Source organism: Centropristis striata, chromosome 2 (assembly GCF_030273125.1).
Source record: "Centropristis striata isolate RG_2023a ecotype Rhode Island chromosome 2, C.striata_1.0, whole genome shotgun sequence".
Lineage (NCBI taxonomy): Eukaryota > Metazoa > Chordata > Actinopteri > Perciformes > Serranidae > Centropristis > Centropristis striata.
In genome coordinates this window covers 16,176,677-16,200,207 of record NC_081518.1, presented here as the reverse complement: position 1 = coordinate 16,200,207, position 23,531 = coordinate 16,176,677, and the positions used below count along the sequence as shown (strand labels likewise).

At 38.1% G+C, this 23,531-nt stretch overlaps 1 protein-coding gene across 1 annotated transcript; it reads left to right on the top strand.

Moving 5' to 3' along the window:
* Window positions 1-867: 867 nt before the first annotated feature.
* Window positions 868-9,549, top strand: LOC131986379 (E3 ubiquitin-protein ligase TRIM50-like). The gene is made up of 9 exons (XM_059351294.1): window positions 868-998; window positions 1,722-1,848; window positions 2,013-2,183; window positions 4,174-4,269; window positions 5,767-5,997; window positions 6,447-6,469; window positions 6,538-6,668; window positions 7,172-7,353; window positions 8,395-9,549. Exons 1-9 carry the CDS (start codon window positions 898-900, stop codon window positions 8,830-8,832), a joined length of 1,500 nt encoding a protein of 499 aa, XP_059207277.1. The 5' UTR covers window positions 868-897; the 3' UTR covers window positions 8,833-9,549.
* Window positions 9,550-23,531: the final 13,982 nt, after the last annotated feature.

Here is a 23,531-nt window from a genome sequence, read left to right as displayed (position 1 = left end):
TACAGCAGGGGTCTCAAACTCAAATTACCTGGGCACAAAACTACTAAAAAAAGACACAAAATAACCAAAAAAAGACACAAAATGACAAAAAAGAAGGGCACAAAATGACTGGAAAAAACACAAAATTACTTAAAGAAGAAACAAAATGACCAAAAAATGACACAGAATAACCAAAAAAGACACACAATTATTTAAAAAAAAGACACAAAATTATTTTTAAAAACACACAAACTTATTTAAAAAATACACAAAAACATAATAAAAATAATACACTTACAGATGTTTTTTGTTGAGGTATGTAAACATACTCTCTTTTGTCTTTTTACTGCCACTTTCAATACAATGAAAAGAAATGTCCTCTTTTTCTCCAGGGCAGAAATACTACTGTAAATTGATGCACAATAGGGAAGAATTAAGATAAGGGGCTGAATATTTTCCTATAATCCTTTGTTATTTATGTCCCTGTTACCATGGAGATGTGTTAAAGGTGATATTCAGGTGTCCGTCTAGCAGATAAAAATAGATTATCAAAACTTTCAGGAACTCAAACACTAGTGTTCACTCTCCAACTGTCCAATAATAATAACAACATGAAATTAATTACTAAAATGAATAATAATAATAATAATAATAATAATAGTGATAATAATAAAGAAATCACCACAGTCAAAATATGCTGTATATATGTAGTTGAAATAAAATATTTTGATGTTTATATCTTGAAAATGTGTAAGACATAAAGGACTTCTGGCTCCGCCCATTCTATCTGTCCAGCCAATCACATCAAAGAAAAAAAGAAAAAACTATATAAATAAAGTGGACTCTGCTGCAGAAAGCCAAACTAACACCAGTGAAGTCAGAGGTTGTTTCAGTGCTGATCTCTCTGTGTTTTTGCTCATGGAGCGTCGTCAGAGTCTGGAGGATCAGCTGAGGTGTCCTGTCTGTTTGGACGTCTTCAGTGAACCACTGATGTTGCGGTGTGGACATTCCTACTGCAGGTATGTTGGATAGATGGGACACAGCTGTCCTATCTTGACCTCACCTTAATTATCTCTCCCCACCTATCCTGTCTTGACCTGTCCTGCCGAGGCTCCAATGGTCCTGAATTTACCCTTCCTGACCCAACCCCCCCCCCCCAGTTTTGGATTTTTCATTAGTTTTAGTTTTAATTTCGTTGTCAATTTAGAGTTTTTAGAGCTTTAAGAGTGTGTTTGCTAGTTAGTTTTAGTTTATTTTTTATTAGTTTTAGTTTTATTGTAATGGGGTATTTGTTGGGTTCGAGATTCAACAAGGTCACAATAAATGTTTCCTTTATTTCCTTTGTCTGATGCATCTCAGCCCCAATAAGTTTATTAAGTCATAATACCAGATAGATGAAATAGATTTCATATCAACCAAAAAGATGTTTACGTATGGAAAAGGTTGACAAAGACAAAAAAACGAAGGATATTTCCACTATAATTTTAGTTAGTTTTGTAACCACAAAATACAGTTTCAGTTAGTTATCGTTTTTTAAAAAACTCTCATTTTCATCTTTATTTCAGTTAACGAAAATGTTTTTTCAATTCTAGTTTTCATTATTTAGTTAGTGTTCGTTAACTATAATAACCTTGGTCCTAACCACCTGTCCACAACTCACATTTCCTGTCCCCCCTGATCTGTCCTTGCCTGTCTTCACATGTCCTGTCCTGACCTCACCTGACTTGTCCTTACCTGTCCAGGTGTTGTGTGCGTTCCATGACAATGGACCTGCTTGGTCAGCTGCAGTGTCCCGTGTGTCGCTGTTCTGTAGACGGAGACAGTCCTCCTCCCAATGTCAGTCTGGCTCGAATCATTGAAGTCCTGCAGGTAAAAACACTTGTGGTCTGTTTATCTTTCAACTACTGTTGAGATCACATTAAAGGTTTTAATAGGTTTAAACGCTCTTCATCTTGTGCTTTAACAAGTGTAACATCTCACTGAATAACACTATTTTCAGTAAAAAATATTTTTTCATGTTCCAAACGTGGCAGGAAGTGAGTGTTTCAGGTGGAGCTCAGCCAGAGTCGTGTCCCCAGCACCACAATCCACTCAGCCTTTACTGTGAGGATGAACGGATGGTCATCTGTGGCCTGTGTGGAAGTATCGGTGCACACCGTGGACACAAAATCACACCTGTGGGATCTGTCTACAGCCGCATGAAGGTACGGAGATACACAAAGCCCCACATGGTAGCTCCATCTTCTGTCCATCCCAGTACGGGGTCATCCCTATGTTCCCCGGGACCTATGCTCCCCCATTTTTCCCCAAAAGGGTCCTATGCTCCCCACTATAGCGGGGTTAGGGTTAGGTTCGGATTAAAACGCAGCACTCTTAGAGAGTGCTACGGAGGGCACGGGCACAGGAGGATAATATAGATAAAATTTTGTTTAGAGGTTCCTTCACGAGGGGGATTTTCTTTAATAAAAGCTATTAAAAAGGTGTCTCTTATCTATAAAATTGTTAAAAGAGTGGTTTTAAAGATGGAGGTCGGAGATCCGGGCGGAGGTTGAGGGAGCGATTCAGTTCTTTTGGTCAATGAAAATTAATTTAAAATTAAATAATAAAAGTGAAGCTTTTTTCAGGCTGTTCCGAATAGTTACCTGGAGGAGATTAAAAGGTATAGAAATGCAGTAAAACCACAGTTAAAAAAACTTTTTTACCATGTAAAAATAAATAAATAAATAGGGCAACTATAAAAATATAAAATAAATTAAAATAGAATTTTGATAAATATAGAAAATAATTAAAAACATGTAGATCTTAAATAAGTGCTATTGGATTAAAAATATAAATTAAGATGTGAACGTTAGGGTTAGGGTTAGGGTTAGAGTTAGGGTTAGCTCTAGACCTGCAGGTTTGCCACCTCCGACCTAATCTTTCCTCGTCTAGGTCTATTTGCATATGCGCATCAAACAGCCCGTAGGCCTACATAGGCCTATTTGCCATGGAATTTGGCAGTATTGGTGGAAAAAGTAACAGACTGGGAAACATAGGACCCTTTTTGGGAAAAGCGGGGAAAGGGGTCTTATGTTCCCCAGTCTCATACAAAGAGGGGAACATAGGACCCGGGGAACATAGACACGCTCCCTTCAGTACAAACCCTGTTGCAATGGTCATTTTTCACAAACATTATGTTGTTGGGTTAAATTCATGTAAACGTTTGATCTCACAGTCAATAACCAAGAACAGTTTGCTGTAGTTGACTCAGTGCAGATAAGCAGCCATTAGCTCACATCTTATCACCACACAGTGAGTTTAATGTTCCACACAAACCACGAATCACCTCTGGTTCACAGTTGAACAACAATAAGGTCACATGTTGTTCATGCTCATATAAGATGGTAGTAATGCTGTAACTGCTGTGACCTTCACCAGCACCTGAATGTTGGTGGATAGTGTTTACTTCCTGTTCCCCGTAATAGGCGACTCTGCCTCCTGGTCTCAACTCTGACTTGTCACGGGTTTGGACCGCTAGTTTTAGCTAACCACAACATGTTTTTTAGGTTTGCCATATTCTTGATCTAGAGGGCACATCATCATAATTTATTGTATGAAGGGGCACCCTAGAGGGCACCCAATCATTTTTTTCATGTGTAAAGAGCAGCCAATAAGGCACTTTCTCTCGTTTTCACCATCTAGAGGGCACTTTAGCAACACCTTTTCAACCATGGAGGTACCAAACAGGTGGAAGGGCACTAGAAGGCCACTCATAAAGGCATGTTATCAATTTTTTTTGCTCTAGAGGGCACATCACCATCCTTTATTGTACTATGTGTAAAGGGCAGCCAATAAGGCACTTCCTCTTGTTTTCACCATCCTCCTGGTAGGAGACCCTGGAGTAGACAGAGAACATGTTGGAGGGATTATATATCTCACCCCAAAGAGGACTTGGAGCATGTTGTCTAAGTAACTTGTTCAGCCTGCTGACACCGTGCCCTGGTCCCAGATAAGAGGCAGGAAATAGATTAATGAGATTCATTTCAACAACAGAAAAGAGTAAAATCTTGAGAGATAAATGAGCTGTTAAAGCCAAATGACTGATCCTAATGCAGTTATTCTCATTTTAATTATGTGATTCCTCAATACTAATGGATTTATTTTACGTCTGTCTGTCTGTCTGTCTGTCTGTCTGTCTGTCTGTCTGTCTGTCAGGAGGACATTTCCTGTCTGATGACAGACTTTCAGCAGCAGAAACGTAAACTGGAGGACCAGATCTGTAAAATGACATACAACAAATCCAGGATCATTGTGAGTGACGTCTATATACATGTTCATATGTATGTTTTGTCTTTTTTTTCCATGATGAATACTCATCATGTATCTGTTCAGTGTACAAAATGTGATCCTCTGTCACCAAAAACATTGTTTGAAAGTTATTGCATGTTAAAAGCATGCTGGAGCTGAAAAAAAACCTTTAGTGTGTCCTATTGCAACTCAGCATACCCACAATCCTTTGTGTTAGATACATCCTAATGACAGCTCATTAACAGAATAATGGCAATAAGATTTGAAGTAACCAAAATAGTCATAAAGATGACCAATAAAGGGCATGACCATGAAAATAGTGATTGAAGAAAATAATATACAATGTATGCAGTTGTAACTTATAAAACTACATATGTTGCAAAGTAACAATAGCAGAGCTCTGCAGGTTGGCAAGCTCGGAACAGGCATTTTATTATATCGCCAAGCTAATGTAAAGTAGCACCTCCTTCAAATGTTTTTTTTTACTTCAAACTTCATGCTAGGGACTGCAAGGGATAAATGAGCAAAGGGTCAAAGTTCAAAGTGCAATTTTATGTTGAACTAGTATGTCCCAATGTACACAGATAACATTCAACTGTATGTACCACAATATATACTTAAAATAGAAAAACAAAGAATGAGATTTGGTTTGTTTGATTTCACTTCAGACCCTTTAACCCTCTGGAGTCTCCAAAAGCTCCAAATCATGACTTCTTCATGACATCCAGACTATAAAACAAAGCAGCGTGGAGCCCTACTGTAAATTTACCTCTAAAGTTCTGGCTGTAAACTCCATGAGGCCAGTTTCAGTTTGATGATGATATACCAAGTAAAACTGGAGACAAGCTCAAATATATTTAGTATAAAATAATAGAACTGGATGTAACCCCCTTATATGTTATATTTGCAACCTTTGTTCACATTTGTAACATTTAAAATTCTCTATTGAGCATGATAGTGTTTTGAAAGTAAAAAAAAGATTCAAAATCACATTTTATGTTGGACTAAAGGACTAAAAAAGACACCAAATTACTAAAAAAGACACAAAATGACACAAAATTACTTACAAAGACACAAAATGACTAAAAAAAATACACAAAATGACCAAAATTTTTACGCTAAACACACGTGACACAAATAAAATAGAGTCCCACTAGAATAAAAACCAGAGTTGGATGACACGATCACACAATCACAAGATCACATTTATGTTGGTATTTCTTTGTTTCTTTTTGGTTCCAAATGTTTTAATCCAGTAAATCAGAATAAAAAATCAATTATTATCAGGTCATATAGGTGAGGTTGTGCTGGGAAAAAACAACAACATGGCATTTAAACATTTTTAAGTGGTGTATACAGGCAGGATGAAAAGGATTCAGAAATGGACAAAATAGCCCAAAAAGACTCCATAGAGTTAAGAGTGAAAACAGGATCTGTTTCTGCCAGAGCTGCCAGCCAATAGGTGTTCAGGATCTTACCTGCTGCTCTCTGTCCAATCAGAATGAGTCTGATGTGCTGAAGTGGGTTGTGAGGAAGGAGTTTGGTGAACTGCGGCGCTGCCTGGAGGTGGAGGAGGCGGGATTCATGCAGCAGGTGGAGACGTCAGCCGCCGTCCTCATCTCGTCCCTCCAGAACCAGACAGACCAGTTAAACCTGAACCTGACTCGGCTGCAGGAGGCCCAGAACACCCTGCAGGACCTCAGCAATGAGGAACACCTGGACTTCATCATGGTACTGGCAGTCCGTTAGTCTCTGATCAGTCCAGCATGTAGTGTGGCACACCAGGGCCCTGTAATACGAGGACAGTTTAAAACACCCAGGGTATCTTTTATTTATCTAGACTCATTTAACCCAACAAACGCACTGAGGCTGAGCGGTCCTATACCTGGTAAGTCAGCCCAGGGTTCCAGCTTGTAATACAAGGCCCTGGATTTCATTACAGTACTGGCAGTCTGTTTTATGTATCAATTTATCAATTTCATTGGCAAGGCTTAGGAATATTGATGAAATCAGGTTCAAACTTGTGCTACAAATATAAACACATCAATTATGTGTTTCTGATCAATAGTCCCAAAACAAAATTGATCACAGCTGAAATAATATTTTTCTCCTTTGATCAATAGTCCCAAAACAAAATTGATCACAGCTGAAATAATATTTTTCTCCGTTTCTGTTTGCAGAAGTATGGATCGATCGCTCCGAGGTAAGTCAAACAACTTGTTCAGTGATACATTTCCTACAAACTTAAAACTCTTTTTCTCTCCTCTTCAGGTTCAGAGAGATTCAAGAGCTGCAGCAGAAAGAGGAGAGAATCTTCAGCTCCCTGAACTTTAAAACTGGTTTCAACCACAATGACATTAAACTCACTGTGTGGAAGAGATTACAGCGAAAGGTCCTGCCAGGTACACTTGTACGCTGCAAACAAAGGTGTGTCTAAAAACAAGATAAAAACACTAAATCTGAGGGAAATGATCTTGCTGAATGGACAGATAATTTCACTTGACAAGATTTCATAAATTAAGATTATTAAATCTAGAAATAAATTGAACACTTAAAATAAGAATAAGAACAATTGCACTGCAAATTATCTGTTTCTTACCAAGATAAAAAAAACTTTAGATTTAGAAGTGTTAGATAATTTAATTTGTTTTAAGAGTTAATTTCTTATTTTGAGCGTTCAACGTGCTTATTTCTAGATTTAATAATCTTAATTTAAGAAATCTTGTCAAGTGAAATTATCTGTCCATGCAGCAAGATGATTTCCCTCAGATTTAGTGTTTTTATCTTGTTTTTAGATACACCTTTTTTGCAGTGTAGCACTTATACCTGTCTGTCTGTCTGTCTGTCTGTCTGTCTGTCTGTCTTTCTTCTCATCCATCATTAATGTTTTCTTCTATTCCTCCAGCACCAGAGCCTTTGAAGCTGGATCCCCAGACTGCTCACCCGATGCTGGAGCTTCATCCTGGGCATACGATGGTTGGATGTGGGGCGCTGCTGCGGAGGCTTCCTGATAATCCAGAGAGGTTCAGTTACAGTTACTGTGTCCTGGCCAACCGAGGCTTCTCCTCTGGGAAACACTACTGGGAGGTAAACACTGCTGTGACATGATCCACAAACACCAACATGGTCTCACAGGAATCCGTGAAATAGCCACGAAATGGAATGGAGCCCGAGGCATTTACAGTGAAGCGTGATTCAATGAGATCGCACCACACATCTGGTAGATTACAAAATAAAACAGCAGACAAATCTGATCGTAAGTCGTCACTTTGTCAACATTAGTGTCTCCCACTGCAACAGAATAATATGTTGATCAGCAAATCAACCTCAGACACAAGGCATGTAATGGGCGAAGGTTTGATCTGTTAAACACACACAGGATCAGGGAGATTTCAAAATAAAACACAGCCAATCGTCTTTTTCTGGCGAGATCTTCGCCACAAAGTGATTATGTACATTCACTGAGTGAATATTTAGAAAATAAAACATACATTTCTTGCTAGAAATGTAATCAAAATCCATTTTTATGAAGAAGCTAAGTCAAAATACTGATTTTTTTCCACTACCTATAGTGGAGCATGATTCAATGAGATCGCACCCCACATCCGGTAGATTACAAACAGTCACACTAGAATAAAAACCAGAGTTGGATGACAGGAACCCAGGGTTCCAGTTTGTAATACAGGGCCCTTGATTTCATTTCAGTACTGGCAGTCTGTTTTTATGTATCAATTTATCAATTTCATTCAAAATCCATTTTTATGCAGAAGCTAAGTCAAAATACTGATTTTTTCCCCACTAGATTACAAAATAAAACAGCGGACAAACGTAGAACTGTCCGCCAGTCCAACATTTTGTTCTGACCCCTGGAACCTTAAAAGTCACGTGACTTGGAACAAACCAATAGGAAGAAATATCCAAGAAATAGCCACGGGATATGACTGTCATAAACTTGCATTGTAGCGAAATCCGTGTCAGATTCACGGAAATTTGAGTGATTCCGTGGCTGTTCCACGGATTTTGAGTTAAGCGAATTCGTGGCTATTTCACTGATTCCTGTGAGACCAGGTTGCAAACACACAACATATTCAGCTGTCTCTTAAATTTTCTGCTTCTTCTAACGTCCAGGTGGAGGTCGGTAACAAACCTAAATGGCGTCTGGGTTTGATCAAAGGGACGACCAATCGTAAGGCTAAGCTGGTGAAGAACCCAGAGAGTGGAGTGTGGTTGATTGGACTGAAGGACAGGGTTTATGAAGCCTTCACTTCACCCAGGGTGGTCCTACCACTGTTGTGTCCCCCCCGCCGGGTGGGAATCTTCCTGGACTACGAGGGCAGACTTCTGACGTTCTATAACAGCGACAGTCCGGATGAGCTGGGCCTCTTGTACAGCTTCAGGCTGGAGGTTCAGGGTAAAGTCTACCCCCTGCTGGATGTCTGCTGGCATGACCGAGGAGACAACAAACAGCCCCTGGTCCTCCCACAGCCTCACAGGGAGCTCCTGTTGCCCCTCCCCCAGCCACAGAAACATGACAAGTGTATTGGCTCAGAAACACAACAAGCTTGAACCCAAAAGCACCAAGACAGTCAGAGTCTTTTACTGAGGTCCAGAACAGGTAATCAGTGGCTGTATCCCAACGTCAAGGATCCTTCCTTGGTAGGATCCTTCCTTCAGAGTCGGGTCCTCCAGAAGTGAGGTCAGAGACCTTCTATCACTGGTGTAACACACTAATGGAGCAGCCTTCCCAGTATGCAGCTGTGTGTCATTGTGTTATCTGACATCCTGCTTAAATTCAGCACTGCAATTTCAAAACCAACAACATGATGTGTCTTTGGCATCAGCACTCTGACACATATTTGTGGAAATGGAAGAAGATGCTTTAAGGTTGAATGTCCACAATTTAGCAAGTAAAAGCCAAAAAGTGGATTAAACCTGAATATTTCATTGATCCTGGCTGAATTTGGCTGCTACTTAGTTTCATAAAAGTGATTATTTTTCTTTACAGTACAAATTCATTTTCAAGTTCCTTTATTTGTACCCAGAGGTAGATTTTGTTTGCAGTATAGAGTCCTCATACACACACAAAAGAGGCACATATCACACATCATTCAATTTAAGACAGTGGGAGTTAAGAAATGGCAAATTAAATAAAAATTAAAAATTAAATTAAAAAAACAGTACAGTACAATAACAGTTATTTATAAATATAAATAAAGGATAATAGCAGACTGTCAGTCCCCGTTAACACAATAAACATATGTATAACTTTCTGAATAGAAATTAATATACTTTCCACATAGTTCATCAACTGATGCTTATATATGAATTAATAATTTTAGCAACTGAGACGGCATCAATTAACTGAACCGGCATCAATTAACTGAACCGGCAATGTCTCATGATGACGTTTATCATCTTTCAGTTAAATATGCTGTCTCATTTGTTTGTGCATATGTTTTTGCTCGACTTTGAACACAATTGTGTAAGTTATGTGATAATAAATATTTAGTGTAAAATGAAAATAGTTATATATTTAAATTCATATTGCACTGCCGGCGTCGCTGTTTCTTCGATTGCCATTTTTAAATCTCCCGGTAGACCGGTGTGCGCAAGGCATTATGGGTAGTCGGAGCGCACGGAGGATACACACATGCATCCTTGGAATTTGGGCTGAAGAAGAACTCTGTCCTCTGGAAGATCCTGGACATTGGGACAGTCCTTCAGTCCTGCTGTCGATGACGTAGAATCCTTCAAATTCAGCCGTTTGAGGATCCTTCCTTGACTTTGGGATACAGCTAGTCAATGCACATAAACTCACTGAAACAGGGTTCTGGTGAGGAATCAACAGTCCATCTACACTGAAAAAAGTGGCCCTGTAATTATTATTTCAATCATCTATATAAATTCTACAAAGAAATACAAATTCATTGCTTTTACTTTAAAATAGCAGTTTTTCATGTGCATTACTTAGTGATTGTTTGTTATTATGTGTCCTCAGTTTTGTATGTAAATTGAATCATTTGTTCTAAGTAATATTCACTAAACCAGTTCAGTGGCTTAATTAGTTGATATTTAGTTGACAATTCCAAGTAAAATGTAATTGTAATCTGCAATTTACTTGTGTATTTTCGTGAAAAAATAAGTGGTTCTTTTGAATAAATATTACTTAGAAACAGCCTGAGTAAAGATTACAAACACTTTCTGTGTGGAAAAACTAGCCTAGCTTTTTTTAGGTAAATGTCACTCCAATTTCAAATCAATAAATCTAAAATGTTTCTGTAATTAAAAACAAATGTTCAGTTTTCCACTTCTGTTGGACTGCTGATGAAACTATTAACAAGACATTAAACAGTGTGTTTTGTTTCATCAGCAGAGAAAAAATATTGGTGAGATGATAAAGTGGATTTCAGTGTATCTCCAGCTGCATGGATCCTTCACGTTCACTCATCAGTTTATTGTAAACTGTAATTAATATTTGCGAGAGATGTGTTATATGTAATCATTAATATTTAACATTAATCAGTTACAATCAATATATCAATTCAATGATCTATTGTTAAAATATGTAGGTTTCACAAATTAAAAGTCTGAACATGTCTCAGTTTCAACCAGACTGAAGCTTATTATCAGGGCCTCGGGGCAATCGCAACGAGCACTGGTCCCATACAGCAATAGCTGTAGGTCATTATATCCATTTTCCTTTTATACTTTATGAAGAACATTTTTTTTTGTATCATTACATCAAGTTTACACACATGGGTCAAAAATAACCGTGTGCATTAGAAGCGTATTGATAAAAAAAAGAAGAGATAAACTAAATTAACAAATAGAGTATATGTGTAACTATGTTTGTCTTATTTTTTTTTAGTTTTTTTTAAACTTTATTTTTTCCAGTCAATAAAAACATACAGAAACATACACTTTGTCACATAGAGATGCCATTTTGTCCATCTTACAACATATAGCTCTGTTTTGATTGTAAGACTGTGGGTCATTTGTTCCATTGATCGAATTTCTTCTACAATGTCCAGCCAGTGGTTCAGTCCAGGAGGGTCAGTTCTCAGCCAAATTCTTGTAATGGCTTTCTTAGCTGCAAGTGATAGGATCTTGAACAGGTATATGTCTTCTTTACCTATTACATTATCTGGTATCGGTCCTAGATATATACACCGTGGATCATTAGGGATATTATACCCAAAAATTTCACCCATAGCTCTTAAAACCCCTTCCCAAAACAATTGTATTTTCTCACATGACCAAAATATATGAGAATGGTTGGCATTCAGTTGCCCACAATTTCTCCAACAATTTTGTTGTTGGCCTAATTGTTTATTTTTGATTTTGGGTGTGATAAAAAACCGTGTTAAATTTTTCCAACCAAACTCCCTCCATTTTTTAGAACTTGTTGAAGTATGTTGAGTCTGAAATATCTTCTGCCAATCGCTCCCAGACAACTCAATATCAAATTCTTTTTCCCATTTTACTTTTATGTACTCTGTATTTCTCCCCTGTTGTTTCAATAGGCCCTTGTATGTTTGTCTTATTTTTAAGGTTTAACTTTAAAAGAGTTGTTAGATTCACCAGATTACATTGGAAAATCACATATTTTAACATTTGAGACTTATTAGAGCCACCAAATAATAATTTGGATATTTAATAGTTCGTATTTGTGTTTTCTTTGTCAGGTTTTAAATTGGTGACCCTTTGATGTACAACATATAAACACCTTCTAATGCACAACATGGGTCAAAAATGACCTTGTGCATTAGAAGCGTAGTGATAAAAAAAAGTAAGAAATTAAAACAAAAAAATAGGATGTATGATGATCAAAAACAAGTTATTTGAGGAAAACCTTCAATACTGAATTATAAAATTAATTTATCGCAAAGGTATAGAATAAAGAAACTTAGTTGGGTCACTTTAGACCCATGTTTTGGTTTGGTAAATGTTTTACTGACACAGAAATAAAACAATAAAACTATAATCAGACCATGTGGAAACATTTTCTGTTGCTTCACAGATTTATTTTGACTTACTTGAAGAGATCTGGTGAACAGACTGCAGTCAGCAGTTTGTTGAGGTCGAACACAGTTGTGATACCAGGGGGCAGGATGCTGGACTGTGATTGGCTGATAGTGGGTGTGCAAGTGCATGCAGAAATGTACATCTAGATACTTTGTTCATCATTTACATACACTTTCTAAATGATATTACAAACCACTGACAAATCCTAAATAACTGGTTAGTAAGTGAGGTAATACTTGATTTAGAAATGCTGAATCCATCATATTTAAAATATGAAAATGCAATCATTAGGACATTATAGATGAGCTTATTAATGAAGAGTAAAACATTTATAATTGTGATTATAAACCACATAGTAATGAGTATTTACGGCAGAAACATGCTTTATAAATGATGAATTCAGTATTTACTAATCCATAACTAAAGTGCTTATCAATGATGAGTAAAACATTTTAACTGTGTTTATAAACTACAACTAATGTGTGGTAATGTCAGAAAAATGCCTTATAAATGATGAATTGAGTATTTATTAAAGCTTAATAGTGTGTACTCATTATAAAGTGTTACCGAAAAATCAATATCAATATTTAATGTGACCACCCTTTGCTTTCAAATCAACATCAATTCTTCTAGGCATGTGTTCACACTGCCTAAGACTTTTGGACAGAACTGTATATGTATATATATATATATATATATATATATATATGTATGTAAGGAAAAAATGTAAAAATAACGAGAATCTAGTCAGAATGAGAAAAAAGTTGAAATCATGAAAAAAGTCAAAATGACAAAAAAGTTGAAATCTTCAAAAAAGTCAAAATGACAAAAAAAAGTTGAAGTCATGAAAAAAAGTCAAAATGACAAAAAAGTTGAAATCATGAAAAAAAGTAAAAATGACAAAAAAGTTGAAATCATGATGAAAAAAGTCAAAATGACAAAAAATGTTGAAAAAGTCAAAATGCGGTGCACTGCAGGTAAGTCATAATGTGTTTTCATTTTATTTTATGTCATTGTTGTTTTGGAAATGTATGTAATTTCCACTGTCAAGACACTTGTAAGCCTTGGAAGAAGGTCTCTCTTGTGTTTATCTTCCCAAGGAAAACTTCAATTGTACTAAACTTCTTTGGAGTTTTTCCTTGTCCATTGGAGAGAGGTGTCATATTATGCTTCTTGTTATATATATGTATGCATGTATGTATGTATGAGGAAAAAAAACGAGAATATGGTCAGAATCACAGAAAAAGTTGAAGTCACATGAAATTGTCAAAAATGAATACTGGGGCTCCTAATGGGTTGAACTTTATATCCTAGATGGATTTATTGAATCTAAGTATTGAAAGAATGCAATGCAGATTGCAAGAGATTATTTTTCACAATGAAAATCCACCTTGACATATAAAATGAATCTTTCAAAACATATTTCTCAATGATGTTATGATTCGAAATAATGATGTGTGTGTTTTTGTGTCTCAGGGTTCCATGTGTTCTGTGTTCTGATGTTTGCACATAAATTAGAACATAGAACACACAGACAGTCTGTTTAAACACAGTTAAAGGCTATTAGAGTCTATTTAGAGTGTGTGCTCTCCACAGACTGGACAGACCACTGGGCAGACACACTGTGGATCTGGTTGGATTGGAAATACTATTCAGAGTTTTTACATGTTTTGTAGTTTTTTATTTACTTTGTGAAACATGTAGACAAAGAGACAGAAGGAGAAAGTGGAAGCCTTTTTTCTGCATGTTGCCAAAGTCCTGTGCAGAGTCCTGAATATAACGCTTAAAGAGGTAGGGATCGACGTGCTCAGTCTAAGTTATGTAATATTTTGGTTACTGTATTGCAGTGCAAGGTTGCTATCTCTGAATTTGTTGGGTGATGGTGTATGTCCGCTCCTGAAGCCCACTAAGAGTTTAACATAGTGAGGGATCTTTATCTATTTGCTCACCATGAACTACAGAGACCACCTTGTGCTGTTTAGATTCCTCATTAGAGGATTTTGTTTCTTGCTGAAGTGACAGTCACTTTTAGGAAGTTTGTTTTTGTGATAATGTTAACAAGGTAAGTTTTAGGCAGGTGTGAAAAAATTCTATGAAATAAGAATGCTTTCAAAAGCAGAATTGGTAATATTTTTATCAAAAAAAAAGAAAAGTGAATGGATGGAAGAATAATCAAAATATATATAAATAAGACACTTGTAAGCCTTGGAAGAAGGTCTCTCTTGTGTTTATCTCCCCAAGGAAAACTTCAATTGTACTAAACTTCTTTGGATCTTTTCCTTGTCCATTGGAGAGGTGTCATAATATGCTTCTTGTTATATATATATATATATTTATATATATATACATAAACATATATATACAGTACTGCGCAAGGGTTTTAGGCAGGTGTGGACAAAATGATGTAAATTAAGAATGCCTTCAAAAATCGAATTGATGAATTTTTTTCAAAAACAAAATGCAAAGTGAGTGAACGGAAGAAAAATCAATATCTATATTTAATGTGACCACCCTTTGCTTTCAAATCAGCATCAATTCTTCTAGGCATTTGTGGACACTGCCTAAGACTTTTGGACAGAACTGTATATATATATATATATATATATATATATATATATACATATATGTATGAGGAAAATTTTAAAAAATAACGAGAATCTAGTCAGAATGAGAAAAAAGTTGAAGTCACATGAAAAAAGTCAAAATGACAAAAAAAAGTTGAAATCATGAAAAAAGTCAAAATGACAAAAAGAAGTTGAAGTCATGAAAAAAAGTAAAAATGACAAAAAAGTTGAAATCATGAAAAAAGTCAAAATGACAAAAAAGTTGAAATCATGATAAAAAAGTCAAAATGACAAAAAATGTTGAAAAAGTCAAAATGCAGTGCACTGCAGGTAAGTCATAATGTGTTTTAATTTTATTTTATGTCATTGTTGTTTTGGAAATGTATGTAATTTCCATTGTCAAGACACTTGTAAGCCTTGGAAGAAGGTCTCTCTTGTGTTTATCTTCCCAAGGAAAACTTCAATTGTACTAAACTTCTTTGGAGTTTTTCCTTGTCCATTGGAGAGAGGTGTCATATTATGCTTCTTGTGATGGCAACACTTTATAATGAGTACACACTATTAAGCATTAGTTAAGCATTAATAAATACTCAATTCATCATCTATAAGGCATTTTTCTGACATTACCACACATTAGTATGTAGTTTATAAACACAGTTGAAAATGTTTTATTCATCATTGATAAGCACTTTAGTTATGGATTAGTAAATACTGAATTCATCATTTATAAAGCATGTTTCTGCCGTAAATACTCATTACTATGTGGTTTATAATTACAATTATAAATGTTTTACTCTTCATTAATAAGCTCATCTATAATGTCCTAATGATTGCATTTTCATATTTTAAATATGATGGATTCAGCATTTCTAAATCAAGTATTACCTCACTTACTAACCAGTTATTTAGGATTTGTCAGGGGTTTGTAATATCATTTAGAAAGTGTTTGTAAATGATGAACAAAGTATCTAGATGTACATTTCTGCATGCACTTGCACATCCACTATTCAGACATGTATTAATGATTCGTGACTGTGTTAGCAGATGTATTATGATCTGTTTGGGAGCTTGCAATCCCGATCTCAGCACGTCATCAACGTGACGACGGTGGGAGGCGTCAACATTTTACGTTCACATTTACCCCTGGATTCCACTGGATGCGTAACGGCTGCAGATCTGTCGTCGGAGCCGTTACGCACCCATTATAATCAATGTGTGAGATTCCACCGACTGCAGATCCGCTGCGTAATGAGTCCGACGACGCATGGCCAACCGACAGCCCTCGCAACACTTGCGCAGAGCTTCTATTTTTGTCGGACGACGGAGCACGGCGCATAAGTTCAGCACAGAACAGATCGTTTGGGACAGGAACTCGTGCACAGACACAAAATAAAACATCCGGTATATTTTCAAAATAAAATACCTCAGGTTCACGGCAGATCGTATTTCATCACTTGAAGACCTGAAATCAACAGGTTAGAGGTTTTCCCCACTGACACCGCTCACTCCGGTGCTTGTTGTAAACAAACAGAGATCGCCGGCCGACCTCGTTAGCGCTCGTTAAGACAGAGTCGCTGGATTTGTCTTCAGTCATTAACGAGGAGATGTTGATTATCTTCCAGTTATATCAATTGATTAGGCATGAATTCACGAGATCTCGTGCGTCCTCGGGACTCCGATACGCAGCCGTTGCGGACGCATCCAGTGGAATCCCGGGGTTACCTTAACTCTCAGAAGTTTCTGAGAGCGCAGCCAAGAGAAGCATGGAGAAGTCTGGCCTGCATCAACGAGTCAGGCGGACGCGGGCCAATACATATGGCGGTGTGGGGATGGATACATTGGAGTCGGCGGCCGCCAGTAGCACTAGTGGTGAGTGTCTTTGTTTTCTAGCACACATTATGGATGAAAGCTAACATTAGCTTGTCAGCAGCTGAACGCGTTTGCTCTCGCTCCCCGACTAGCGTTACTACCGACCCGCCCGCGGTGGCAAAGCCGACCTAGGCACTCACCTCGCCCGGCTAGACAAGACTAGACTGACTTAACCGAGGCGACAACATTACAATTAAAAAAAAAAAAACTATATTCAAAGTGATAATGATAAATGCACCCCAAAGTTTACATGAAATAAATTACAGGCATCGGTGTGCTTCACACAAAATGGAAATAAAAGTATATGCATGTATGTTAGACAAAAATATAAAGTTATGACATGCATATACTGACATAGAACATATACTGAATATAAATTATTTCACATGAGATCCACTGATTAAAGTTGCTTAAATGTCAAAGCATGCCAAAATCACAAGTTTCTGAAAATATACTCAGTTGGTATATAACTACATGCATTTTATAATGAACACTTTCTTTCTTTTAGGTGTGTCCATGGCCCCTACTGCACAGCTGATGGACAAAAGGAAATCACACGAGTTGGAGATGTTAAATTGTGACACTGAATATATATTCTGACTTTATTTTTGATACAGAAAGTTTTTAATTTTTTCAAAAAAAGATTTTATTTGTCATATTTGAAACTTCTGTGGTCCACTGTTGATGTTGGCAAGTTTTTATTCAGCCATGTTTACCGTTTTTTATACAATATGTTGGGAAGTTGCAATAAATATCAATACAATATGTTCTATATCCCTTTGTGTTGTGTCTCTTCTTCGTCTGTTAAGATAACTGAACATTTTGTGAGTCTTGAGGCATTGCCAGCCTTTAAATCTCATTTGTAAATGCTTTATAAACCATAGATAGTGCTCACTTTAGATGAGCTCACACAAAATACTTAATTAACAAGTAGTAAGTGCTTCTTAACAGCCTCAATTCATGAATTCCTGCATTAATAACTTTTTATCGGAAATCCATTGAAAATGAACTTGTGAGGATGTCATCACAATCTGTTCCGGAATGTGATGATGTCATCATATTCCATTTTCGGAATTACAGAATGTGAGGATGTCATCACATTCTATTCCGGAATGCGATGATCTTATCACATTTCGTTTTCGGAATTCCGGAATGCGATGATGTCATCACATTCCATTTTTGGAATTCCGGAATGTGAAGATGTCAACACATTCTATTTTTGGAATTCCGGAATGCAATGACATCATCACATTCCGTTTTCAGAAGTTGGACACTGAGCTGAGCCAGTGTTTATGCTTTAAAAGTCACCACAGACTGTGTCACCACAGTTCATGCTTTAAAAGGCACCACAGACTGGACTGGATTCCGGAATGCGATGATGTCATCACATTCTATTTTCAGAATTCCGGAATGTGAGGATGTCAACACATTCTATTTTTGCAATTCCGGAATGCAATGATGTCATCACATTCCATTTTCAGAGGGTGGACACTGAGCTGAGCCAGTGTTTATGCTTTAAAGTCACCACAGACTGTGTCACCACAGTTCATGCTTAAAAAGTCACCACAGACTGGACTGGATTCCGAAATGTGAGGATGTCATCAAATTCTATTCCAGAATGTGATGATGTCATCACATTCTTTTTTCGGAATTCTGGAATGTGATGATGTCAACACATTCTATTTTTGGAATTCCGGAATGCAATGATGTCATCACATTCCGTTTTCAGAATTCCTGAATGCGATGATGTCATCACATTCTATTCTGGAATGTGATGATGTCATCACATTCCGTTTTTAGAGGGTGGACACTGAGCTGAGCCAGTGTTTATGCTTTAAAAGTCACCACAGACTGTGTCACCACAGTTCATGGTTTAAAGTCACCACAGACTGGACTGGATTCCGGAATGTGATGATGTCATCACATTCTATTCCTGAATGTGATGATGTCCTCACATTATATTTTTGGAATTCCGGAATGCAATGATGTCATCACATTCCTTTTCTGAGGGTGGACACTGAGCTGAGCCAGTGTTCATGCTTTAAAAGTCACCACAGACTGTGTCACCACAGTTCATGCTTAAAAAGTCACCACAGACTGGACTGGATTCCGGAATGCGATGATGTCATCACATTCCATTTTCAGAATTCTGGAATGCGATGATGTCATCACATTCTATTCTGGAATATGATGATGTCATCACATTCCGTTTTTAGAGGGTGGACACTGAGCTGAGCCAGAGTTTATGCTTTAAAAGTCATCACAGACTGTGTCACCACAGTTCATGCTTTAAAAGTCACCACAGAGTGGACTGGATTCCGGAATGCGATGATGTCATCACATTCTATTTTCAGAATTCCGGAATGTGAGGATGTCAACACATTCTATTTTTGCAATTCCGGAATGCAATGATGTCATCACATTCCATTTTCAGAGGGTGGACACTGAGCTGAGCCAGTGTTTATGCTTTAAAAGTCACCAAAGACTGTGTCACCACAGTTCATGCTTAAAAAGTCACCACAGACTGGACTGGATTCCGGAATGTGTTGACATCCTCACATTCCATTTTCAAAATTCCTGAATGCGATGATGTCATCGCATTCCGTTTCAGAGGGTGGACACTCAGCTGAGCCAGTGTTCATGCTTTAAAAGTCACCACAGACTGTGTCAACACAGTTCATGCTTTAAAAGTCACCACAGACTGGACTGGATTCCGGAATGCGATGATGTCATCACATTCCGTTTTCAGAATTCCTGAATGCGATGATGTCATCACATTCTATTCTGGAATGCGATGATGTCATCACATTCCGTTTTTAGAGGGTGGACACTGAGCTGAGCCAGTGTTTATGCTTTAAAAGTCACCACAGACTGTGTCACCACAGTTCATGGTTTAACAGTCACCACAGACTGGACTGGATTCCGGAATGTGAGGATGTCATCACATTCTATTCCCGAATGTGATGTTGTCAACACATTCTATTTTTGGAATTCCGGAATGCGATGATGTCATCACATTCCATTTTCAGAGGGTGGACACTGAGCTGAGCCAGTGTTTATGCTTTAAAAGTCACCACAGACTGTCTCACCACAGTTCATGCTTAAAAAGTCACCAGAGACTGGACTGGATTCCGGAATGTGTTGACATCCTCACATTCCATTTTCAAAATTCCTGAATGCGATGATGTCATCGCATTCCGTTTCAGAGGGTGGACACTGAGCTGAGACAGTGTTCATGCTTTAAAAGTCACCACAGACTGGACTGGATTACGGAATGTGAGGATGTCATCACATTCCGTTTCAGAGGGTGGAGACTGAGCTGAGCCAGTGTTCATGCTTTAAAAGTCACAACAGACTGTGTCAACACAGTTCATGCTTTAAAAGTCACCACAGACTGGACTGGATTCCGGAATGCGATGATGTCATCACATTCCGTTTTCAGAATTCCTGAATGCGATGATGTCATCACATTCTATTCTGGAATGCGATGATGTCATCACATTCCGTTTTTAGAGGGTGGACACTGAGCTGAGCCAGTGTTTATGCTTTAAAAGTCACCACAGACTGTGTCACCACAGTTCATGCTTAAAAAGTCACCACAGACTGGACTGGATTCCGGAATGTGAGGATGTCATCAAATTCTATTCCGGAATGTGATAATGTCATCACATTCTTTTTTCGGAATTCTGGAATGTGATGATGTCAACGCATTCTATTTTTGGAATTCTGGAATGCAATGATGTCATCACATTCCGTTTTCAGAATTCCTGAATGCGATGATGTCATCACATTCTATTCTGGAATGTGATGATGTCATCACATTACGTTTTTAGAGGGTGGACACTGAGCTGAGCCAGTGTTTATGCTTTAAAAGTCATCACAGACTGTGTCACCACAGTTCATGCTTTAAAAGTCACCACAGACTGGACTGGATTCCGGAATGCGATGATGTCATCACATTCTATTTTCAGAATTCCGGAATGTGAGGATGTCAACACATTCTATTTTTTGCAATTCCGGAATGCGATGATGTCATCACATTCCATTTTCAGAGGGTGGACACTGAGCTGAGCCAGTGTTTATGCTTTAAAAGTCACCACAGACTGTGTCACCACATTTCATGCTTAAAAAGTCACCACAGACTGGACTGGATTCCGGAATGTGTTGACATCCTCACATTCCATTTTCAAAATTCCTGAATGCGATGATGTCATCGCATTCCGTTTCAGAGGGTGGACACTCAGCTGAGCCAGTGTTTATGCTTTAAAAGTCACCACAGACTGGACTGGATTCCGGAATGTGAGGATGTCATCAAATTCTATTTTTGGAATTACGGAATGCAATGATGTCATCACATTTTGTTTTCACAATTCCGGAATGCGATGATGTCATCACATTGTATTTTCGGTAATCCGGAATGCGATGATGTTATCACATTCCATTTTCAGAGGGTGGACACTGAGCGGAGCCAGTGTTTACGATTTAAAAGTCATCACAGACTGGACTGGATTCCGGAATGCGATGATGTCATCACATTCTATTTTCAGAATTCCGGAATGTGAGGATGTCAACACATTCTATTCCGGAATGTGATGTTGTCAACACATTCTATTTTTGGAATTCTGGAATGTGATGATGTCAACACATTCCGTTTTTAGAGGGTGGAGACTGAGCTGAGCCAGTGTTTATGCTTCAAAAGTCACCACAGACTGCGTCACCACAGTTCATGCTTAAAAAGTCACCACAGACTGGACTGGATTCCGGAATGTGTTGACATCCTCACATTCCATTTTCAAAATTCCTGAATGCGATGATGTCATCGCATTCCGTTTCAGAGGGTGGACACTGAGCTGAGACAGTGTTCATGATTTAAAAGTCACCACAGACTGTGTCACCACATTTCATGCTTAAAAAGTCACCACAGACTGGACTGGATTCCGGAATGTGTTGACATCCTCACATTCCATTTTCAAAATTCCTGAATGCGATGATGTCATCGCATTCCGTTTCAGAGGGTGGACACTCAGCTGAGCCAGTGTTTATGCTTTAAAAGTCACCACAGACTGGACTGGATTCCGGAATGTGAGGATGTCATCAAATTCTATTTTTGGAATTACGGAATGCAATGATGTCATCACATTTTGTTTTCACAATTCCGGAATGCGATGATGTCATCACATTGTATTTTCGGTAATCCGGAATGCGATGATGTTATCACATTCCATTTTCAGAGGGTGGACACTGAGCGGAGCCAGTGTTTACGATTTAAAAGTCATCACAGACTGGACTGGATTCCGGAATGCGATGATGTCATCACATTCTATTTTCAGAATTCCGGAATGTGAGGATGTCAACACATTCTATTCCGGAATGTGATGTTGTCAACACATTCTTTTTTTGGAATTCTGGAATGTGATGATGTCAACACATTCCGTTTTTAGAGGGTGGAGACTGAGCTGAGCCAGTGTTTATGCTTCAAAAGTCACCACAGACTGCGTCACCACAGTTCATGCTTAAAAAGTCACCACAGACTGGACTGGATTCCGGAATGTGTTGACATCCTCACATTCCATTTTCAAAATTCCTGAATGCGATGATGTCATCGCATTCCGTTTCAGAGGGTGGACACTGAGCTGAGACAGTGTTCATGATTTAAAAGTCACCACAGACTTTGTCACCACAGTTCATGCTTTAAAAGTCACCACAGACTGGACTGGATTACGGAATGTGAGGATGTCATCACATTCCGTTTCAGAGGGTGGAGACTGAGCTGAGCCAGTGTTCATGCTTTAAAAGTCACCACAGACTGTGTCAACACAGTTCATGCTTTAAAAGTCACCACAGACTGGACTGGATTCCGGAATGCGATGATGTCATCACATTACGTTTTCAGAATTCCTGAATGCGATGATGTCATCACATTCTATTCTGGAATATGATGATGTCATCACATTCCGTTTTTAGAGGGTGGACACTGAGCTGAGCCACTGTTTATGCTTTAAAAGTCACCACAGACTGTGTCACCACAGTTCATGTTTTAAAAGTCACCACAGACTGGACTGGATTCCGGAATGTGAGGATGTCATCACATTCTATTCCGGAATGTGATGTTGTCAACACATTCTATTTTTGGAATTCCGGAATGCAATGATGTCATCACATTCCGTTTTCAGAGGGTGGACACTGAGCTGAGCCAGTGTTTATGCTTTAAAAGTCACCACAGACTGTGTCACCACAGTTCATGGTTTAAAAGGCACCACAGACTGGACTGGATTCCGGAATGCGATGATGTCATCACATTCTATTTTCAGAATTTCGGAATGTGAGGATTTCAACACATTCTATTTTTGCAATTCCGGAATGCAATGATGTCATCACATTCCATTTTCAGAGGGTGGACACTGAGCTGAGCCAGTGTTTATGCTTTAAAAGTCACCACAGACTGGACTGGATTCCAGAATGTGAGGATGTCATCAAATTCTATTTTTGGAATTCCGGAATGTGATGATGTCATCACATTCCGTTTTCAGAGGGTGGACACTGAGCTGAGCCAGTGTTCATGCTTTAAAAGTCACCCCAGACTGTGTCACCAGAGTTCATGCTTTAAAAGTCACCACAGACTGGACTGGATTCCGGAATGTGAGGATGTCATCAAATTCTATTTTTGGAATTACGGAATGCAATGATGTCATCACATTTTGTTTTCACAATTCCGGAATGCGATGATGTCATCACATTGTATTTTCGGTAATCTGGAATACGATGATGTTATCACATTCCATTTTCAGAGGGTGGACACTGAGCTGA